Genomic DNA, 23,677 nt, shown 5'->3' on the forward strand with positions numbered 1-23,677 from the left:
TGCATTGGCCAAAACTTTGGATACATTTATATAGTTTGCTTAATATTTAAATCCATGACTGGAACTATACTTGCATTTTTACCTCTTATTTTGCTCCTCATTGAAATGGTTGCTGCTTGTTCTTGTTCACCCTCAAGTCATTTCCAACTTATGGCAACCCTAATCGATCCTGTCACAGGGTTTTCTTGGCAGGATTTGTTTAAAGGATGGTGGACTTTGCCTTCCTCTAATGTTAAAAGAATGTGACTTGCCCAAATTCACCTAGTGGGTCTCCAAGACAGAGCAGAGAGTTGAACCCTGGTTTCCAAACTAGTAGTCCAATGTTCAAATCACTGCACCATCCTAGGTTTGATGTGCCGCTCAGCAGCTCCTTCTTGCCTAGTGCCATCTCCTTACTGGTAGAGAAGGTTGGTGCTCCTAGTCACTCTGTCTGTCCAGTTAGTAGTGATATGAAAAGGAATGACAATATCCACTTACATTGCCCTTTCCTGGATAGTAGCAGCTCCCTCCTCCCCCCGGCTGCCAATGATGTGCCATTCAACAGAACAAGTTCTCATAAAACAGGGACAGAAGCTCCCCTCTTCCTTGGTTAGATATCTGTCTTCTTCAGTATCCAGGTATCCACAGTGTTGTACACTCTCAGAGTAGCTGAAGAGATAATAGCATGGTACTGGCAGAAATTAGGGAGAGTGGGGGGAGGTGTCTGTTTTTTGGCCATGGCTGCTCAGCAGTACCAGTTTGGCAAACCAAAGCAATTGTAGCTCTGCTTGGGACTTTGTGCATGACCCCCCCCCCCCCCCAATTATGATTCTTCCCTGAGTGGGAAGGCCCAAAATCTGCTTGTGCTTTGTATGCAGGTTTGTCAACAGATTTCCAAACCGCAGAAATAAAGGCAATTATATAATGTTGGGCCTGAGTTCCCACTTTTCTCTTCTGGATGCTTTATTTAGCCTTTTGACTATGGGAATAAAGTATTTTTTTCTATGTAATAATGTTATATAAGGGATCAAAACAAAATAAACAAAAAAATTCTATCCCTACATTGCTGCGCACTCACACTCACCTACCCATCCTGCAGCCATCAGAATCTTGAGTAGTCTAGAAGAAGCTTTATAAAACAGTCTTGTAACAAATAAAAAGATGAAACTACCATTAAATTTGAAGCTACTATGGCTCAAAGAGCTTCCAGCCACAGGATTTCAGTCATTCTCAATTGTGCATTCCAGTTGTCTTCTGCAGACATGGATAGGAGCTTTCTGTTCATAATACCGCAATTGGGCAATATCTCCTTTCACCCTAAGGTGCTTCTGGAAGTGCTGGATGATGTTGGTAGCTCCCCATGGCAGTCAAAACAAGCAAGAGTAACTCAGTCTTCACCTTATTCTGGCTGGCTAAGCATTAACGTGTTTCACTTCACATTACTTTTGGTAGCTGGCATTAGTATAGAGAATCCTCTGCACAGAACCATATGTTGCCAACTGTCTAAACCTGGCAAAGCTGGAATGGTTCTTTGGGACAGCTATCTGTTCCTTTTCGCAGCATACCAGGCATCCAGCCAAGATTTGCTTCTGCAGCATGATATTGTTTTAGAAGACACAAAACGCTCCCAGTGCCTCTAAGTAAAAATGATGAGCAAAAACAATAGAGTTCCTAATATCACTATTTTGCATTTTGTGTGATGAAACGGATGGTGACCGTAGCAGGAAAACAGTGCAAATTCCACCCTAGGTAATAGAAAGGGCTCAAGAAGTGTTAATTGTGCCTATTCAAAATGCTAAGATTGTGATAGGTTTTGTTCCTATTTCATTCCCTACTGTTTGCCTAATGTTATCAAGCCACATTTTCCCCTTTCTGTCCCTCATTTCAAAGTAGCTTTCACATCAAAGAGAGCAAAGGTTGGAGGAGCACAGGGAATGTAATACACAGTCACCTTTAACCTTGTTTTGTAGTATGTAGACAAGGTTCAAGTGGAGAATCATGGCCATGTGCACAGTGTGGTATTTTCCCCCCATATAAACAAAATTTCTGTTTTCCACAGACTTACTCTGTCATTGTCTGCTTACACTAAATTTCTTTTGAATGATGTAAAAGCATAGACAATCAGGACAGGAGGGAAGCAAATGCTATTGAATACATACATGCCCCCCCCCCCCCCCCGCCCCACCTCAATCACTCCATTGCTTTCTTTTGCTGGAACAACATAGGTATTTGCTGTGGCTGTTTTACTTTCTGTTTAGCAGAACTACTAGAATTAAAACTAGTAGCATACCAATACAGTATATTTGAATACCCGGAGAATTTCAAATATCCAAATGCTACTAAAAACCCAGGGTTGTAACCAATTGATATCTTCCATTGAAGTGAGAGACAGTATGAGGAAAGGGAGAAACAAACACAAAATGCCTCCCTCCTTCTTAGTGGAAAGAAACACCCAGTGGATCTAATTGTCTCCCATCCATGGAAGGGATTCTGCTTCATATAGATCCCAGCAACAAAATTTAGTCTACACTCAACATAAGAAATAATGTATTTATTTATTCTTATTTACAGTATTTATATTCCACTCTTGCCACCCCGCAGGGGACTCAGGGTGGATTACAGTACACATATACATGGCAAACATTCAGTCCCCGCAGGGGACTCAGGGTGGATTACAGTACACATATACATGGCAAACATTCAGACACAGAGGCAATTTAATATTCCAGCTTTCTGGCTTCATGAGGCTATGTGTGATTCTGGCCACAGTGGGAGCTGCTGCTTCACCATCCACTTGTGACACCGAGTATTTGATGGAGTACTTTCTCAATCTTACGCATGCTGCTGGAAGGTTTTATGGTGTCATAAATAGTTAAACTACCCTCCCTGAATAAAGCGATACCTACGTTTCCTACTTGACAGATACAACTGTCTTTCGGGCTGCATAGGTCGACAGCAAGCTAGACTATTAATGGTCGGGAGCTCACTCCAACCCGGGCTGGCTTCAAACTCATGACCTCTCAGTCAGTAATGATTTAATGCAGCTGATTACTAACTAGCTGCGCCACAGCCTGGTCCTATAACTGCCTCATTTCTATTACAGTAATGAAAATGCCTAGACATATACAGGAGTGAAGGATTCGATACCCATCACATGTAGCATTTGTTAATGAGGGAAGGAAAGATTTTTAATGAACATGTTGTTAAGTTTGAACATCCTTGTTCATGTTTTTATTGTTTCCTGTACAACACAATAAAAATAAAAGATAAAATGGGAGAACACCCACATAACTACATTTGAAATAAAATATCAAAACACCAAATCATTCTTTGATTACAGAACTTCATCATAACATTCAACGACATATACAAATCAAATTACATTCCTATTTGCATGTTAGGTTGGGAAATGCAAATTAAATTCAATTAAAATATAAACCAGGATAATGTCTTCCTCATCTCTACTCTTGCCTACTTTTATACCTTATAGTTACCTCTTGTGTAAGTAAGTAAGTAAGTAAGTAAGTAAAACTTTATTTATATCCTATCCCATCTCCCCGTGGGGACTCAGGGCGACTCACAACATAAAAGACAAACATTCAGTGCCACGAAAAACCCACAATAAAATAAATTGTGTATATGTCTGCCTTCAAGTTGCCTGTCAACTTACAGCAACCCGATGAATTTCACAGAGTTTTCTTAGGCAATAAATATTTGGCAGTGTTTGGCCATTGCTTTCCTCTGAAATACATCTTACATCACCTGCCATTTGTGCATTCCTGCATTTCAAGGAGTTGGGCAGGATGGCACTTGTGGTCTCATAGGCTTGGAAGTCATTGAGTCTATGATTTCTGGGAAATCTCCCATCCATATACTAGCCAGACATGACCTTGCTTAGCCTCCAGGATTGCATGGGACCCAGTGCCACAGGTATGTTTTCATCAATTTCCAGGCATTTACAAGATCACAGAATATCATTAAGCAGCTTTTAAATTAAAATTTGTAAACTAGGCTGAAGCCAGCAGAGTGTTGATATGTGTGCCTTAATTTTTATATAAACGTAAAAAAGGAAAGAAACTGCAATGGTTATGTTACCAAAAACATGTATTATATGTTTTCATAGTGATGCTGTTAACAAGCTGGATATTTTTCACAATTGCATGAATGCATGAGATTCTGAAGGAAATGGTAGGTGGCTGCTGTAAATGTTGGCCTCCTAAAATAACCCAGCTGCCTGGATAGAAAACAGCACGATATTTTGTGTGAGAATTAGCGGGTCAAGTTAAGCAAACAGATGATCAGCATTAAGGTTTCCAAAAAAAGACATAATTGCTCCTTTGAAAAGCTGCCTTATTTTTTAAAATATAAACTTGTTTGTTCTTCTAGGTTCAAGAAGGCATTTGAGTCAGAACCAACGTTACAGTCAGGAATTAATTATGCAGTGCTTCTCTTGGCCGCTGGACACCAGTTTGATACCTCTTTTGAGCTACGGAAAGTTGGTAATTATAGCCTGTTGATGCACAGACAAATCAAGTCCAATGACAGCATTTTCAGCACCTTCTGTTTTACAGGAAACAATCTGGCAAAAGTAGTCAGAGTTTTTTGTTAGTAACTTGGCACTTCAATTACCCTTTCCATTAAAAAGGTATTCCTTTAGCAACTACTTTGTTCCTACCAGTTGCAATCATCATGACTGTGAGGTCAGTTTTCAGGGTTAAATTTCTTTGAAAGAGATGATAAACAAAAGAGGACTCACAATAACATTGTGTTGAATTATAAATGGGGTGGTTCTCATTATATGAACAATTCTTATATTTGAGTCACCAAGGCTCATCTTTGGCCTTGTGAGGTCTTGCATGCCACTATTTATCAGCAACCTGTGACAAATCAGTAGTTACAGTTACTTTTTGTAAAATATTTATTTATCTCAAATGTAACTTGTACTTTGTGTAAAGGATTCTAGATCATTGGCTCCCAAACTTTTGTGCTCCAGTTGTTTTGGACTTCAACTTCCAGGAATCCCATCCAGCTTACCGTCTGTTAGGAATTGTGGGAGCTGAAGTCCAAAATACTTGGAGGACTAAAGGAACTCTACACTAAGGATCCTTAAACCTTTTAAACAGAGGGCCAGTTCACAGTCCCTGAGACTGTTGAGGGGCTGGACTATTGTTTGAAAAAACATGAACGAATTCCTATGCACACTCCACATATCTTATTTGTAATGCAAAAAAGCATGAATGAACAATGTAGTATTCAAAATGAGGAACATCAGCTTATCAGTATTTCAGTGGAAAGTGTGGGCCTGCTTTTGACTGATGAGATAATCAAGGAATTCGTTGCTGTGTGCATTCACGTTTTTTCAGCGTAAGTCAAAAGTTTAGGGCAGGGGCTGGGTAAATGACCTCAGAGGGTCACATCTGGCCCGTGGACCTTAGTTTGGGGACACCTGCTCTAGAGAAACTAGTAGAACTGTTTTCTATATTTTTAATGTGCTCTAGGCCACTGCTTCTTAAACTGTGGGTCCTGACTCCAAATGGGGTCCCCTTAACTCAATGTTGGGGTCCTGAAAAAATTGATTAAATTTACCAAATTTAGTAAAAGTTTTCTGAATTCCACCTAGTGGCTGTTTTAGACATTTACATTAATCTGTTTATGGTGGACTCTGCAGAATATCCCTTTCCTTCATAAAAAGGAAAATCAGCCAGTTTAGCAAGCTTTGCCAATGCTGATTAGTTATCAGTAAATGTTTGATTTTTATACCTATGTTATATATTTCAGGCTGAAAGGCTCACAATTGCAAATTTTTGCTCTAGTCTACAGACGTCTACAGAAACTAGAATGGCCATTTTTATATGGATAGTTTGTTACATCACCACTCATTTTTATGGTTTTCCCTCTGAAGAGTTGGTGAAATAAATGGTTATTCTGTAGTAGTAACTGGACAGTTCTTTGTAGGGTATGTTACAATTATTACCAGTTTTGATAAGATTCCTCATATATTTCTGAACCTGAGGACGAAAATGAGACTTTGTACAAATTTAGTCAGTGGATCCATCAATGGGACAGGTTAGCCACAATACACTTATTCCCCATTGATTTCAGTGGATTTGTTCTAAAGATAAAGGTAAAGGTTTCTCCTTGACATTAAGTCTAGTTGTGTCCAACTATGGGGGGTGGTGCTCATCTCCATTTCTAAGTTGAAGAGCTGGCGTTGTCCGTAGACACCTCCAAGATCATGTGGCCAACATGACTGCACGGAGTGCTGTTACCTTCCCACTAGAGTGGTACTTATTGATCTACTCACATTTGCATGTTTTTGAATTGCTAGGTTGGCAAAAGCTGGGGCTAACAGTGGGAGCTCAATTAATTGATCAGGATTAAAAATTCACAATTCCCTGACAAGCGGTTTCTGTTGGGGCTGAGTTATGTTTTGACACTGGTGGGTTTAAGCAGACCACAGAATATTTCAGTTCATATAAATGACACTCAGAATTCTAGGTGGCAAGATTAGTGCTGTCCTCTTCATCTTGTTTGCCAGTAGTAGTGATCCAGAATCAAGCAACGTTAAATATTAATTTTTATTCCCTGGCATCCAAATATTATAAGAGACTGGTTTTTAAATAAGCATTGTAGCAGGGGATAAGGGCGTGGGGAGAGAAGAAAACCATTTGTCAGTTGGAAAAAGCTTAAGATGTACTAATTTAAGTCAGGCTTAAGTGTGCATCAACATGAAGCAGCTGTCATCCAATGCACTTTTTTCCTTTCTGTCTTGTTTCTTTAGGAGTAAAGATAAGCAGCCTCCTTGGGAAAAAGGGAAACTTGGAGAAATTACAGAGTTACTGGGAAGTGGGCTTCTTTCTGGGAGCCAGTGTCCTAGCAAATGACCATACAAGAGTGATCCAGGCTTCTGAAAAACTGTTCAAATTGAAGACACCAGCATGGTAAAGCACCACATTCTCATACCATCAATGTATATTTCATGAAATGACTGTAAATATGTAGATAATTGTATGTATACAACATTGCAGAAGTGGTCAACTATAAGAGGACCAATTTTCTCCAAATCCCATTTTCCTCTCTGCATTCCCTCTCTAAATGGCAACAGAAAGTGGCCTCTTCCTCTTCCCATTTTGAGAGGGACCACAAAAGGAAAATGGAAGTATTAAACATAGTTCAGGGTTTTAAGTTGTTTGTGCAGGTGAGTCAGGGAGATTATATGTGTATTTCCTGCATGTTGAGGGTCTTTTCCCATAGTTTGGGTGCAAAAAATGCCAGAAACATGTGGGTTAGGAGCGTGGACAAAGGTGGAAGGTTGGGATTGTATTTGGCCTTTGGGGCTGCACTTTGCCCACCACTATTGTTATGATCTTAGCATTTAAAAAAAGAAAACTGAACAACACTTGGGCAAATTAACAAAAGTTCCTTTTGTTAGGAAGCTTTTGAGTGCCCAGATGATTTTTACGAAGACTCATGGCTTTGTTTTGTGTTTTCACAAACTCTTTTGAAGGAATTTCGCAGTCTAAAAATAGGCTCCAAAGCTAGTGAAGAGACAGGGAGGACCAAACTTTAACAGGAAGCCTGGCTGTCATCTTTTTCCACTAGATTATAGCTAAAAGCCCGAAATAATGGACTTTGGCTTTGACCACAGTATTTAAAGAAAGGAGTGGTCTTTCTCTAAATGCACAAAAATAATACATCATAAAAAAGAGGGTTGTGAGTGGGAGGCATTAATTTGTAGGACAGAGTCCTATTTAAAATCAGTTAGGGTTTAAGAGATACATTTCTTTGGATATCGTCTTTTTCTTGGACTTTAAGAATAGTAGGTAGAATCTGTAGAAAACTCTTGTTCTTGCTTGAAAAAAAGAGGCAATCCTGGGTGCCAAAACTAGGACTTTTAGATCTGGATAGTAAGCCAATATCAGAGAAGGAATCAGAATAAGATGAGAGCAATAGATAGTGAAATCTATGGTATGTAATAGCTGTGCTTTTCAGGGAGTCATTTTTCTTAAAAATGTAATAATAGCTATGATAGCTGTGCTTCTCCAGGAGTCATTTTCCTTAAAAATGCAAGGAAGCTGGAGTGCAAGTAGAAATGCCAAGAAAATGTGATTGATGCTGATAATCCTTGGCTGAAAACCTAATTAAGACAGCGTATTGGGTAGGAAATTGCCAGGATAGTGTGGTGGAAAATGAGTGAACAGTTTTTGTATCCTGTTTGTACCCTGTACCCTGTTTGTATCCTGTTGCTCTCCTACTGGTCCTATAGAATGCAGGGGAAAATCATACCTATAATAGTGGCTAATTGAGATAATGTGTTTATTGATTGTACTATCTGTCTCTCATGCCCAGGTACCTGCTTAGTGCTCTGTGTCTGTGATGTCTAAACACAGCACTAGTTGTGTTGACCTAAACTGGGATCTGTCATATTGCATTGCATGTTCTTTTTGGGTGCCAGGATACATCAAAATGAGATGTATCCTTCAAGAAACTTAAATCAGATTATATGGTTTTCCTGGTCCTCATTTTATATACATGTGAACTATGTTAGGGTGAGGCCCTCAGTTATCCTTGTCTTACTCTTTCGCCACTACAGCATACTGTACTTAGGTTTGGGCTATGAATATTTATGGAAGGACAGCATGTCATCAAACAAATGGATTTTCTGGATTTGTTGTAGTCCAGCCTTTGATTGTGCCTGTACTTGATCTCACTGGGGATTCTAAGCCTGTTAGGCAGCCTGATGATGACAGTGGGGATTCTGGGCCTGCAGATCAGCAAGAGAATCAGGAGAGTTTAAGCTCTGACAATGAGAGTATTCTGTCCGAGGAAGGCAGTTCTCTGGAGATGCAAGGTCAGAGGCAGAAGTGAGCTCAGGGGAGGAAGATGCAAGGGAGGAAGATATTACTCCAGACGGATGAACTAATGAGCAGCAGTAAGATAGAAGATCAATGTTCCGTCAGCATAGGATATCTCACAAAGCAGTGCGAAGATCAGCTCACTCATTGACAAAGAAGCCTTTATCAGTTTTGGAAGGGCAACGTTGAGTTTTCTGTCTATATTAGAAAGGCCAGCAGAGTATTTCCTCAGTCCAGACAATATTGATGTTGGAGCCAATTCAAGTCTTCCACGGGATGTTTAATTCCAGATTTCCTTGTGTTCACGCTTCCTGATTGCATGTTTCATGTTTCATATTTCTACGATCTGTTCTTGTGTTGAATGTTTGGACTTTACCTCCTTTTGTATTCCTGGTTTTTAATGCATTTTATGTACTTTAAACTCTGAGGATTATTCCTGTTTTTTGGACATTGATTTTTACACTATTTTGCTAGATTGCGTTATATATATATTCTTCAATAAACTGCTTTGCTATTTTATCTGGAACTGAATTGTGTCTTAAGTATAGAGCAAATTGAAGTTGAATCCAGATAAGATAGAGGTCCTTCTGGTCAGTCGCAAGGCTGAGCGGGGTATAGGGTTACAGCCTGTGCTGGACGGGGTTACACTCCCCTTGAAGGGACAGGTTTGCAGCTTGAGAGTTATCCTGGACTCATCACTGAGCCTGGAATCCCAGGTTACGGCCATGGCCAGGAGAGCTTTGTCACAAGAAAAACTTGTGCACCAGCTGCACCCGTACCTTGGGAAGCCAGACTTGGCCACGATGGTCCATGCTCTCATTACATCCAGGATAGATTACTGCAATGCACTCTATGCGGAGTTGTCTTTGAAGACTGTTTGGAAGCTACAAATAGTCCAACAAGAGGCAGCCAGGTTAATAACTGGGGCGGCATACAGGGAGCATACAACTCCCATGTTGCGCCAGCTCCACTGGCTGCCAGTTTGCTGCAGGGCACAATTCAAAGTACTGGCTTTGACCTATAAAGCCTTAAATGGCCCGGGCCCAATTTACTTGTCCAAACACATCTCCCCCTATGAGCCATTGCGGAGATTAAGATCCTCCGAGGAGGCCCTGCTCTCCATCCCACCAGTGTCACAGGTGCGATTGGTGGGGATTCCCCCCCCCCCCCCCGAGTATGGCACTCCCTTCCTGGTGAGATCAGATCGGCTGCCTCCCTCCTGTCCTTCAGAAGGATGGTAAAAACTTGGCTGTGGGACCAAGCTTTTGGGACAGTGCAATAAGCAGTGATAGGAAACCTTACCAGGCCAATTAGATTACATGCAGATGATCAAGACTGTTTTAAACGGTGTATTTTAATGTTAAGACGAATGTTTTTAATGTTTAATGAATATAATGAATTCATGCCCCAGCATTGAATGTTTGCCATTTGTATGTTGTGCTTTACCCTGAGTCTCCTTTGGGGTGAGAAGGGCAGAATATAAATGTTTTAAATAAATAATAAATATAGGTTATTCCCAGTCTTGGACCCTAACCCTAACCCTTGGAGATATAAGCCTGGGGACAGGCATATAGAGAGAGAGTTTGAGCAGGAAACCCCAAGCCATTAAGGACTTTGAATGTCAGCAGCAGAATCTTGAATTCAGACCAGAAGCAAATGACAACTGTTGCAGCTCCATTAACATCAGCATTATGCATTTTCTATATAGTACACTCCAGACATCAGTCCTGCTGCTTCATTTTGCACAAGGTCTGCCTCCATGTCATCTCTTATGTAGAATACTTTCAGAGTAGGCTGGCTGAAATCCAGAGTAGTCTCTTGAAGTAGCTGATACTCCCTGTTCTTTAGAAAGCTTCAGAATGGCTTCCTTAAAAACAAGTTTCTATATACACACATATACCTCAGTTAACAAAGCAGATGTGTTTCTAGACGTTGTGTTTTTAATGGAAAATTGGTACCTGAGGCTAAAATGATAAAGGGGAGAATAGGGATCGATTCCTTTATCACTCACAAAAAAATAGTTCAACATATTTCAGCAAAGGTTTTGTTCAAAGCTTACAATATGCTCGTGTGTAATAAAACAACCAGGTCAGGTAAGGATTGTTTAAGTAAACTTTTATTAAATAAACGTCAAAATTTCTTTTGAAATATATCCAAGGACAGTTCTTTCACCAGTCTCCACTTTTGTAATGGTTTCCATTTTGATCAGTATACTAATAAGTCTCCTTTTTTTAACATGCTAGAAAGAGCTCATGTGCACTTTCCCATTTTCTCTCAATTGTAATGTTTCCACAGTCTGAGTAAGAGATTCTGGGGAAAACTGCTATTTACCTGACTTCACAACTAAAATAGGACAGCTACAGCAGAATCTCATTCTTTCCCAAGTTTACTGTGGAGGCACTGCTACGAACAGATGCTGAATATCTGTGAAACTCCAGCCTTCCTTCACCATCTTCTCAATGCCAATACTGCAACAAAAAAAGCCTTCAGGAAATAGAAAATAAGAAAGAAAAGCTCTGTTAAAAAGCTTTTTAGTCAGAGGCTTTGTTAAATGTAGCATCAGGCTTTGTAAACATTTTTGAGATAGATGCAATATGCAGCAATTGCTTTGTCCTAATATCAATAATGTTACCACATTAATTTTCCAGATTCTTGCATTCTTTTATCTGAATTTATTCTTATTTTCGCTTTATAAAATGGCAGGAGCCCCTGGTGGCGCAGTGGGTTAAAGCACTGAGCTGCTGAACTTGTTGACCGAAAGGTCGCAGGTTCAAATCTGGGGAGCAGGGTGAGCTCCCGCTGTCAGCCCCAGCTTCTGCCAACCTAGCAGTTCAAAAACATGCAAAAGTGAGTAGATCAATAGGTACCGCTCCGGCGGAAAGGTAATGGTGCTCCATGTAGTCATGCTGGCCACATGACCTTGGAGGTGTCTATGGACAACGGTGACTCTTCAGCTTAGAAATGGAGATGAGCACCAACCCCCAGAGTCAGACACGACTGGACTTAATGTCAGAGGGAAACCTTTACCTTTATCTAAAATGGCAATGAAAGGTGCAATAAGTCGTTTCTTTCTCTGCTCAACAACAGACACATCTTGATGTTATGTTCATGTCTGACCAGAAACATTTATTTTTTAAAAGATGCAATTGCAGAAAACGACACAGCAAGTTTGCAACAGTTGTTATTCATAGAATATCCAGTCTTACAAAAATTACACTGTTTGTTCAGTTCATAGATGAGGAAGAGTGCAATTGCAAAATGTAGTTGCTAGGCAACTGCAATGCTGTCAGTTGATTTCAGATCAAATTGTGGAAGGAAGGGGTTGTAACTTGGTTTAGAGGTACTGCTGACTCCTGATTTGGGAGGACATCAGTTATGGGAGCCACAGCTAGCCCACGAATAGACAACGTATGCAGCCTAAAAGTGATCTGTAGCTGCATTTTATCAGTTTGGCTCCTTTCTACAAAGTTGGAATGGTAGCATTGCTAGGATGGCGGGACCTTTCTGGCTAAGGAGACCTGGCAAATGCCTGGTTTGGAGCTTGCTGACATCGGAGAACATAACAGGTTACTAAATAAGAACTAACATGAAAATAGAAAGAGCAGAGATACAAGTGAAGCAATGTTTTTCCTTACATTTTTTCAGTGCTTGCATGAAAGTATGTAGAAATGAAAATTCAACCCTTTGGTATCTATGCACACTTCCATCCATATAAATGTGCATAGCATAGCAACTTTGTTCAATGACACCTGAGTTCTTAAAGCATTTCATTTTTCACACTTTATAATTTTGCACTATAATTTTACACATCTACCTACCTACCTACACATACATACACACACACACACACACATATATGCATGTTTAAAGCATATTTAAAGCACAGGGAAGGATTAACTTCCCTGTGGTGTTTGTTTTGCTGTTTGTGTGCTTGTTCAAAAGATTTCACTCACTTTCTGTCCCTGTGATTGAATTTTGGAAAAAAATGGCTTAATGGGGAAACAAGCATTGGTGATAACATTTCAGTGGAGACACCTTTTCCCCATGATAACTTTTCTATGAGTGAATTTCTCTCCCTGGAGGTAGACATCTCTCACTTTCTGTTTTCTCATCCAAATTCTTAATTATGAAATGTAGATCTATAACTTGGGGACTAACTGTAGCGAGCCACTGAATCACATAGCTAAAATGAAACTTGGATCAAGGCATTCTTTCATTTATTTATTTTATGGCATTTCTATTCTGCCTTTCTCAGCCCGGAGGTGACTTAAGGCAACTTACAACTGGCACAATTCGATGCCACAATGGTCATTTTTTTGCTTCACTCAGTTATGTAGCTCCTGAATTATTTGCATTGATGATATAGTTTAAATTGATTCAAAATGCTTCTGACCAGATTTGGGATTTTTTTTTTTAGATCTATGTTTTATATACATCTTGTACACGTAGCCTTTTATACAAAGTGTTTTATACAAAGTATTTTAATGTCCATAGGACAAGGTTTGTGTACCTTGAACCACCAGAAAGCAAACTTGTCACCATCCCAGTCTCAAAATATGGACAATTTTGAATTTTGGAATATTTTGGATTTCTAAAGATGGGGTACTCAGTTGCCTTATACTGGGATACTTTTAACGATTGTGTAGAAGAGGAATTTCCCTGCTGTTGGAATGTACATAAGTGTTGATGCAATTGCTTCATTGGGCTTGCCTTAGCTATGATTAGGGATAGCGCTTTGGCCTTCATTTCAGTACATAGCGCATGTACCTATACTCACCCAGAGTCTGTACATTGAGTCTGTACTTGAGAGAGGGTCTAGAGCACCTCATTGATGACCATTAAAGTGCAAACAGTTAATTTGCATTCCTAAACCTTATAGAAACAATTTTTAAAGAATCCAATATATTGATAAAAGGGCTCTCGGGGGGGGGGGGGGGGGAAACATAAGCAATCCAGTCTGTTGTTTCATCCACTACAGTGTTGCACACTGGGCTTGCCCTTCAGCTAGAGCTACATGCAAAATATTGGTTGTTTAAGCTGACAAATATATGCTAATAATTAAGGACAAAGTTCCTGGTACTCAGGAAGTTGTGGTTGTTAGAGGAAGGAAATATGCAAATTCATTCACACAAACCTACTGGAGGGTTGAACAAAACCGACAGTTGATTTTAATCAATTTGTCATTTTTTTCTAACTTAACAGTGAAAGAAATCTTTGTTCTGTGTGGATTTTGTGTTTTGTGCGCGTGGGTATATATAAACATTAAAATGTGCATATTCTTTTAAGAACGATTGCAAGCATATTTTTCAACTTCGCAAAGCTTTGTTGTGTTTCTTTTCAAAATATATGAATGTTCTTCATGTGATTTCAAATATGAATATTTTATGTCTTCATGGTTTCAAACATGCAACTTTACTTTTTTTGAGCTACATTGCAAACCTCAGAAATGCATGAATATGGTGAACTAACTACATTTCAATCTTTCAATTCCTCTTTAAGTCTGGAAAATTTAGTTGTTCAACTAACACTGAAATATCAACCAAACTGATTTTCCAGCTGTCTCTCTGTTTTTCTCTTCAAATGTTCTTTTACAGTAAATAAGTTTAGTTTTTGTTTTATTTATTTATTTTTGCGAGGCTGACATTTAGGAGTAGAGTCTGTCCACTCTGATGTAGATTAGTAGTGGTTCTACAAAGTCTTGTACAGATGGTTTTTCAGAAGATCACAGTCAATGATTCCTTCAGCGAGAGATTCCAAAGGTTTTGGACATGCCATGCCAAATGATAATGAACAATAGAGGTGATTCAACAAAGAATGCAGACTTACTTGGACTCTCACCATCCCTTACCATTGGCTATGCTGGCAAGGGTTGGTGAGAACTAGAGCTACTATCTGGACAACCGTATGTCATCTAACTCTGTGTTGTATGACTCCTGAAAACCATCTATGTTCCAAGTTACACATGCTGTGGAAATAGCAGTGAAGACACAAATGTAACCCAGTAATGTGTAAATCATACTTGGTTTGGGGTTTTTTCTTTCTTAATTTGAAGGTATGCTCCATCAGGATAAATTCACATAAAGGGAGATATGGCAGTGTGGGCAAGACAGGCCAGATAAAGGAAAGATGGTATAGAGGTGCTTTAAATCTGAGGTGTCTTGCTCTGAGGTATGGCAAGACATACCTTTGACCTGGTCTTTCCTGTTGGGTAACATAACCACAACAACTGGACTGTTGCCTCATCTGATCTTTGCTGTTGTTGTGATCATGTTACATTACATTTGGTTTCAAGCCAGGGCATGGCACTGGAGCAGCCTTAGTTTTTTCTGACATATGACAGGTGGAGGACAGGAGGATTGCTACCGTGCTAATCTTTTTGAATCACTCAGAAACATGGGACACCATTGATCATAGTATCAACTTTGCCAGATGGGGATGTAGTACAATGTATTATAGTGGTTCCTCTCCTATTGAAAACAGTTCCAGGGTGTAAAATTGAAGGTACCTTTTTAGATCCATTCCCATTAAGCCATTGGTAGCCATTGGATTCCATCTTGTCTCTCATGCTTTTTAGTATCCATGTAAACCCATTAGCAGAGCTGGGAATGCCATCAGTTTGTTAATGACCCTTAGCTAACTGTCTTATTATAATTAGCATGCACAGATGCTGGTCAATGTCTGGATGCCGTACCGGGCTGATTGAGTGCAAATAAATGGGGCTAAAGGAGGTTTTCTGGATTGATAGTTCTCATGTCTGAGAGTTGGGTGAACACTCTGCTTTGGATGGCATGGCACACCTTCCTCTGAAGGAGCAGGTGCATGGCCTTGGAGCGTTCCTAGACCTGTCTCTCTCACTCAAGATCCAAGTGGACTTTGTGACTCAGAATGCTTGACACCAGTTTGTACTATGGTCTTTTCAGAACAGGAATACATTAACCACATAATCAACACTGGTAACTTCCTGATTAGAAACTTATGCAGTACAGCCTTTCATATGACTTGGAAGTCAAACCTTGTGCAAAATGCAGCAGCAGGATTGGTGTCTGAAACATACTATATAGAAAATGCATAATTCTGGTGTTAATGGAGCTGCTATAGTTGTCATTTGCTTCTGGTCTGAATTCAAGATTCTGCTGCTGACATTCAAAGTCCTTAACGGCTTGGGGTTTCCTGCTCAAAGTCTCTCCTTATATGCCTGCCCCCAGGCTTATATTTGTTGGGATGGGTCTCCTCTGTGTCCTGCCAGGGGAGTGATACGTTGTGGGTGATATGGGTGAGAGGCTTCTTTTTGGTGGCTCCCCATTTGTGGAATCCCTTCCTGTCAAGATCCAATTAGAACAAATGTTGGTTTATTTCTAGCATCATGTAAAAACATTCCTTTTTAACCAAGCTTTTACTTTATTTTTTAAAATGTACATAAACATAATTTTTGAATGATTGAGCCTTTTAAGCTATCTTTAATTGTTAATCTATTTAGCATGCTGTTGTCCTTTTTAGAGTATTTTGTTATTTTTAAATTTCAAATATTTTCAAATTCTTTATGTTTGCTTAAACACAACCCTGAGTCCTACAATAAAGGAAGGGATGTGTATGTTGATGCCTTCAAGTTGCCTATTGACACATTGGGCTTATAGTGTTTTCTCAGGCAAGGAAGACTCCGAAGTTTTTTCCTCTAAAATATAGCATACAGCACCTAGTATTTTCTGGTGGTCTCACATACAAGTCTTAACCAGGGCTGTCCCTGATTGGATTCCAGGAGCAGACAAGAATGCCTTAAGATACTTAGGCAGAGCAAAAGCTGTTCGAATAAAAAATACTAATAAACTGATTTTGATTAAGGTTTTGAAGTATTTTTAACATGGAGTATATGGGATTCTCAGAAGTAATGGATTAGGGGTGGGCAACTGTGTCCTGCCAGGGGAGTGATACGTTGTGGGCAACTGTTGGAGGGTAGTAGGCTGCATGAGCTCCTTTCCTTCCTATACACTCACCCAGGAGACCTCTTGTAAATATATCCATGTTTTCCATTTTACATGTCAACAGCTGCAAAGGTGTATTAACAGGTGCAAAGAATACTGTACTTAATTATAAATAATAGCATTCGTTTTCTTTTTATTGATTTATCCTAGGTACCTCAAATCCATTGTGGAGACTATCTTAATATATCAGCATTTTAAGAAACTAAATCCAGAACAGCAAATAGCCAAAAATGATCTTGTGGATTTTTGGATGGATTTTCTTGTTGAGGCCACAAAGTCAGATGTGTCGGTTGTTAGATTTCCCGTAAGTACATTTTACAGTCTTGACTAATGTTCCTGGCCCACGGTTATTTGGATAGAAAAGCATTTTAATTGGAAAGGCAGTAAGCTTCCAATAACAGAAGAAGGTGACCTGAAATACATTTAAATCCTGATTGTCATTCAAGGAGGTGAACATGGTTCTCTTTTCCCTGTTTTATTTGCACATCAGAAGTGTGAGTTAGAGCAAGCTAAACAAGCTTCTAGGCTTCAGGGCCAATGAAAAGCATATGGCAAAAGAGAAGGTTTGAATCTGGGTTTAACCAATCGTACATTTCACTGAAAATCGTAATTGTTATCTTGTATTCATGACTTACTTTCTACTGTGCTCAGGATCCATCATGCACTACACCATTCATCTGGATTTCATGGACCCTTTGGTAATCTAGCTGTCTGGAAGGATTACCATGGGATGGATTGGGCTTTGAAGTCCCCTTATGCATGCCTAAATACAGATCTAACCATATCTCAATATTTTTTTCAATATTCCTATGAAAATATTCAATAAAAGGAAGATTTGTGTGTTTATATATATTCATATCAAAAGTCTGTTTCATACTATCAAATTAATAATACACTATATCAAATGAAATTGTCATGTTGTTTGTAATCAGTATTGCAGTCCAGTAGGTTCAGAAGTTCTTTATGAAGGAGTATTAAATATGCCTTCACCTTGTGATTTCAGAGCTTTTCCATAAAAATTGTTGTCAAACAACCTGGACAGAATTGATTTCTGAAGGAAAAGTGTCAGACAAGTGCTTCACTCTTCCTATTTTTACTTCCTGTCTTTCCTGTAGCTGTTTTTCTTTGACAAGGCTATGAGCCCGAGTTCTCTCCTGAAAGAAGCTTAATTATGAACCTATTTGCCCTGCCTTTGCCCTCTTCAGCACTTTCCAGAAGTTTGTACATATTCTGCACTCATAGATCCACCCCCTTTTTCAATTGTGGGAATCTCTCTCTTGCTTAGGTAAAGGTAGTCCCCTGACATTAAGTCCAGTCATGCCTGACTCTGGGGTGTGGTGCTCATCTCCATTTCTAAGCCGAAGAGCCAGCGTTGTCCATAGACACCTCCAAGGTCATGTGGCCGGCATGACTGCATGGAGCGCCGTTACCATCCCACCGGAGCGGTGCCTATTGATCTACTCACATTTGCATGTTTTCGAACTGCTAGGTTGACAGAAGCTAGGGCTGACAGCGGAAGCTCACGCCGCTCCCTGGAATCGTACCTGCGACCTTTTGATCAACAAGCTCAGCAGCTCAGTGCTTTAACCTACTGCGCCACCGCAGTGTCTAATATTGCTTAGGTGTATAATATTGTGCTCTGACCTTTAAGGCATATGGCAGTTAGATTTCAATATTTTTTTTTATCATGCCTCTGATCTCTTGATGTCTTGTAATTTCTTCTTTCTTTCATGGAAATTTAATACCCTATTTACTTCACTTTCAGTGCTTCAGCTTTATTATACGACTGTTGAATGAAAAGTAATGCCTCCACCTTCGTAACTCCTCTGGTATGCAGCAGGTACTGGCTTGTTCAGTAGAGTCTCCTCTACAGTTCCATTTTAGTGGGAAGCATTAGCATTGAATGGTTGTGTTGTTAAAATGCAAAGTTTGGAACCCTGCGCAGACGATTGGTCAATGAGACTTAAGCAATGTGCAATCATTGAATTCTTGACAGCAGAAGGAATCACCTCAACATCTTTAAACTTGCTCGCCCAATGACGCACAATATTCACATCAACACAATCACCATAAACAGCTTGCATTCTCTGATGAATCTTGTTTGGGGTGACACCTTCTGCTGTCAAGAATTCAATGTCTGCATGTTGCTTAAGTCGCATTGACCGACCGTCTTCGCAGGGTTCCATACTTCACACTTTAACAACACAACCATTCAATGCTAAGGTTTCCTGTCAAAATGGAACTGTAGAGGAGAGTCTACTGAACAAGCCAGTACCTGCCACATACCAGTATTGCTATCTGTTGAGGAGTTACGAAGATGGAGGCATTACTTTTCATTCAACCCTCGTATATGCTTCTGCTTGTATTCATTTCCCTTGATAAAGTACTCATTTCTTCCCACTTCCCCATGAATAGCTTTCTTGTGATTCTCACAGAATCAATCAAAAGAAACCTAAGTACTCTAGCAACAAATATTTTATTATGGTTCTAGTTCTTCTCCTCTGTATAATTCTCTTCCACTTCCTCATAATTCTCCTCCTCATAATTCTTCTTCTAATTCAGTTGCTTCTTTGGGAGCCCCCGGTGGTACAGTGGGTTAAACCCCTGTGCCGGCCGGACTGAAGACCGACAGGTCGCAGGTTCGAATCCGGGGAGAGGCGGATGAGCTCCCTCTATCAGCTCCAGCTCCTCATGTGGGGACATGAGAGAAGCCTCCCACAAGGATGATAAAAACATCAAATCATCCAGGCGTCCCCTGGGCAACGTCCTTGCAGATGGCCAATTCTCTCACACCAGGAGTCACTCCTGACACGACCAAAAAAAAAAAAAAAAGTTGCTTCTTTGTCTTCTGTGCTCCTTCTCCTCATTCCAGGACTGCAAATACTTTTGCTTATTGCCAGATCAATCCTCTGCATTCAACTTGATAACATTCAGAGAAATCCCCATATCCTATAATGTGACTTTCAGGGAGTGATATTATTACCACATTTCCTGTCAGTTCTCCTTTTTTTCTGCATCAGCACTATTTCCATATATATCATACATATGTAGTTCTTTCTTTCCTAGCAGTGGAGGCTCCACTTTCTCGTTTTGTTTCCAAGTTGCCTGTGCATACTACAATATGAAACTATACCCAATATCCCAAAGAGTAGATAAAGATTTAGACACAAACAATTAGGCTGATCGAAGTATTGCCCCTACTTTCTCATAGGTTTCTTTCCAGTTCCTTAAATATGGTCCATAAATGATTCCTTAATGATTGAGTTGGATTTTAGGTGTCGGAGCTAGAGGAGAGAGCCCAGAACATTAGCAGTGTGTTTCTGCGTATGGGAGAAACACTTCCCAGATCCAAGACTAATAATAAAATTAGTCATTTTGGTGCCAGTGAAACTCCTCTGCAAAGACCACAAAAATATGAGGTTTGGAGATTATACGGTGCAAATGTACAGTGTTGCTTCTTCACACAAATATTTTCTGACATGTTTGCCTTCAGGAATCCAAGAACAGAAGCATAACAATAAAGTAGAGGATTCTATAAAACTAAAAGTCGGGATTTTTTTTTGGCTGGAAAAATACAATAACATTTAAAGCAAAGATAAATATGTATTTTATAAGATTTTCCCATAGTCCCAGATTTTCTGAGCTAAATCTAAAAATGTCAGTGTCTAATACATACCTTTACAAGAACTGCTAATATAGCAACATTTAATGGTACCTTTTTCTGTTTTTCTGCTCAAAGGTGTTAATATTAGAGCCTACAAAAATCTACCAGCCTTCATACCTGTCCATCAATAGTGAGGCTGAAGAAAAGACTGTCTCTATCTGGCACGTTATGCCTGATGATAAGGTAAGCTGCCACCCCAGCATTTTTGAACAAGAGGTAGATGTAATCTCTTTTATACAAGTTGTATCCTGCAACTAAATTATCCCTAGAAGCAGCTAACTGATTTGAATGTTGAAGGCCTGGGGGAATTGGAGATGTTTGGAGAATAGGAAAAAGGTTCAGAGCCTATAATATTTGAGAGAGCAAATAACAAAGAAGCCTTTAGAGAAGGAAGTAATGGATGATAGGGAAGAAAGGGAGTATTAAGCAAAGCATGTCCATACATGCATTTTCAGGACTGGGATTAGGAACTTTGTAATCATAACAAGCTGTGTATTGCCAACTCAGAATGCTTGTCCATCCTCATTAGCATTGTTTACACTGTTCACATTTTAAGACAGGGGCCTTTTCCAGCTCTGAGGAGATGCCAGGGACATTGGACCTTCTGCATTCAAAGTATATAATCTACCATTGAGTAAGGGACTTTCCCCAAAGGAATCAACCATCTTTGTGGCACAGCAAATGCAGTGTTGTGCTGTAGAGAGATTGGCCTCTCTGCACATTTAAAACTTTCTCTGGCAAAGAGTGCTACTCCATCATCGAACTATAATTCCCAGGATTCCACAGTACTGAGCCACAGTAATTAAAGTGGTATGAAACCGCATTCATTCTTCAGTGTAAATTAATCCTAAGTGTAATGAGCATCTGCTTCTCAAATTAGAGCTCTATTACTAGGTTGCTGTTAGTTGGCAGTGGATCAAATGGCCTGATTTGGAAATGCAAAAAAATTCATATACATGATAACAGCCAGAACTTCAAAGTGATTGAAATACATCTATCTAGATATATAGGGTAGATTGTCATTCCCACCTCAGATAACCTAAGGGTAGCATAAAGAGCTCTAGAAATTAGGCCTATGCGGTTTCGTTCGTTAATTTCGTAATTCGTAAAACATTCGTTAATTTTTGCATTTAAGGTACGATAACAAAACATATTTTCAAACCCGGAAGGGTTTTTAAATATCGAAACGGCAACTCCCACAGTATTTACGAGCTTTCGCCCGTTTTGTAAATGGGGCGGGCGGGGCGAAGGGGCGGCGCAAGCGCACACCCAGTGAGCCAAGCACCGCCCCTGCCTGTTGGGCGCCCGGCCCGCGCGCGCTCACCCTTACAACCGGCCTCCGCGCGCCATCCAATCGGCTCCGGCTCCTGCGCCCTCCTCCTCCTCCTCCTCCTCCTGGCACTTCCTGCAACACAGCTGGGAGGAGGAGGAGGAGGAGGAGGGCGCAGGAGCCGGAGCCGATTGGATGGCGCGCGCGCGCTCACCCTTACAACCGGCCTCCGCGCGCCATCCAATCGGCTCCGGCTCCTGCGCCCTCCTCCTCCTCCTCCTCCTCCTGGCACTTCCTGCAACACAGCTGGGAGGAGGAGGAGGAGGAGGAGGGCGCAGGAGCCGGAGCCGATTGGATGGCGCGCGCGCGCGCTCACCCTTACAACCGGCCTCTGCGCGCCATCCAATCGGCTCCGGCTCCTGCGCCCTCCTCCTCCTCCTCCTCCTCCTGGCACTTCCTGCAACACAGCTGGGAGGAGGAGGAGGAGGAGGAGGGCGCAGGAGCCGGAGCCGATTGGATGGCGCGCGCGCGCGCTCACCCTTACAACCGGCCTCCGCGCGCCATCCAATCGGCTCCGGCTTCTGCGCCCTCCTCCTCCTCCTCCTCCTCCTGGCACTTCCTGCAACACAGCTGGGAGGAGGAGGAGGAGGAGGAGGGCGCAGGAGCCGGAGCCGATTGGATGGCGCGCGCGCGCGTCACCCTTACAACCGGCCTCCGCGCGCCATCCAATCGGCTCCGGCTCCTGCGCCCTCCTCCTCCTCCTCCTCCTCCTGGCACTTCCTGCAACACAGCTGGGAGGAGGAGGAGGAGGAGGAGGGCGCAGGAGCCGGAGCCGATTGGATGGCGCGCGCGCGCGCTCACCCTTACAACCGGCCTCCGCGCGCCATCCAATCCGGCTCCTGCGCCCTCCTCCTCCTCCTCCTCCTCCCAGCTGTGTTGCAGGAAGTGCCAGGAGGAGGAGGAGGAGGAGGAGGGCGCAGGAGCCGGAGCCGATTGGATGGCGCGCGCGCGCGCTCACCCTTACAACCGGCCTCCGCGCGCCATCCAATCGGCTCCGGCTCCTGCGCCCTCCTCCTCCTCCTCCTCCTCCTGGCACTTCCTGCAACACAGCTGGGAGGAGGAGGAGGAGGAGGAGGGCGCAGGAGCCGGAGCCGGAGCGCAGGAGCCGGGGAGGGTATTCCTGCAGCGCCGGCTCTGCCTCCGTGGCCCGCCTGAGATGAGACCAATACCATCTGATTGCCACAAATTGAGGGCTGCATCCATCCAGGCTCTTTTGCTGTGAGTTTTCAGGGCTGTATGAGTGTATGACCATGTTCCAGAAGCATTCTCTCCTGACATTTTGCCCACATCTATGGCAGGCATCCTCAGAGGTCTGTTGGAAACTAGGCAAATGGAGTTTATCTATGGAATGTCCAGGGTGGGAGAAATGAAAGCCATTCAATGCTAATCAAGGTGACCATTACTGCAACATTCACACTTACAAAATGTTTTGTAAATATTTACGAAATTTCGTAAATAACAAAACATTTTTTTGGAAAGTTTTGTAAATATTTTAAATATCGAAACAAAAAAAACACCCCAATTACAAATCGATTTTAGAAACAAATTTTTTCTTGATCAAACAGGCCTACTAGAAATATAAAGGGGTTGGAAACTCTGGGAGATCTGACTACCCTTTGGAACCATTTTGTAAGAAGTTCTCCACAAATTGAGATATTTAGAATATCTCTGTTCTGAATAAAGCATCTAAAATGTAGACATGTCAGAAACAGCAGTTTTAAAACAGACCGGAACTTGGAGACGTTATTTCTTTGTACTATGACTCCCAGAATCCAATGGTTAGGGTTCCTGGGAAATCCAAAAATATCTCTCCCCACCTACGTTTTAAAAGAGAGGCATCATACAGGTGGACTTATCAGAGAACCAGGAT

General features: G+C 41.3%; 1 protein-coding gene across 2 annotated transcripts in view; it reads left to right on the top strand.

Moving 5' to 3' along the window:
• MAP3K5 (mitogen-activated protein kinase kinase kinase 5) overlaps positions 1-23,677 on the top strand; it is a 120,140-nt gene that overhangs the window by 57,033 nt on the left and 39,430 nt on the right. For both annotated transcript variants that reach the window (XM_060753435.2, XM_060753434.2), the window contains exons 8-11: positions 4,366-4,478; positions 6,761-6,920; positions 16,964-17,117; positions 20,553-20,660. In XM_060753435.2, the coding sequence (XP_060609418.2) occupies positions 4,366-4,478; positions 6,761-6,920; positions 16,964-17,117; positions 20,553-20,660 (535 nt within the window). The remainder of the gene's footprint in view (positions 1-4,365; positions 4,479-6,760; positions 6,921-16,963; positions 17,118-20,552; positions 20,661-23,677) is intronic.

Source organism: Anolis sagrei, chromosome 1, assembly GCF_037176765.1.
Source record: "Anolis sagrei isolate rAnoSag1 chromosome 1, rAnoSag1.mat, whole genome shotgun sequence".
NCBI classification, from domain to species: domain Eukaryota; kingdom Metazoa; phylum Chordata; class Lepidosauria; order Squamata; family Dactyloidae; genus Anolis; species Anolis sagrei.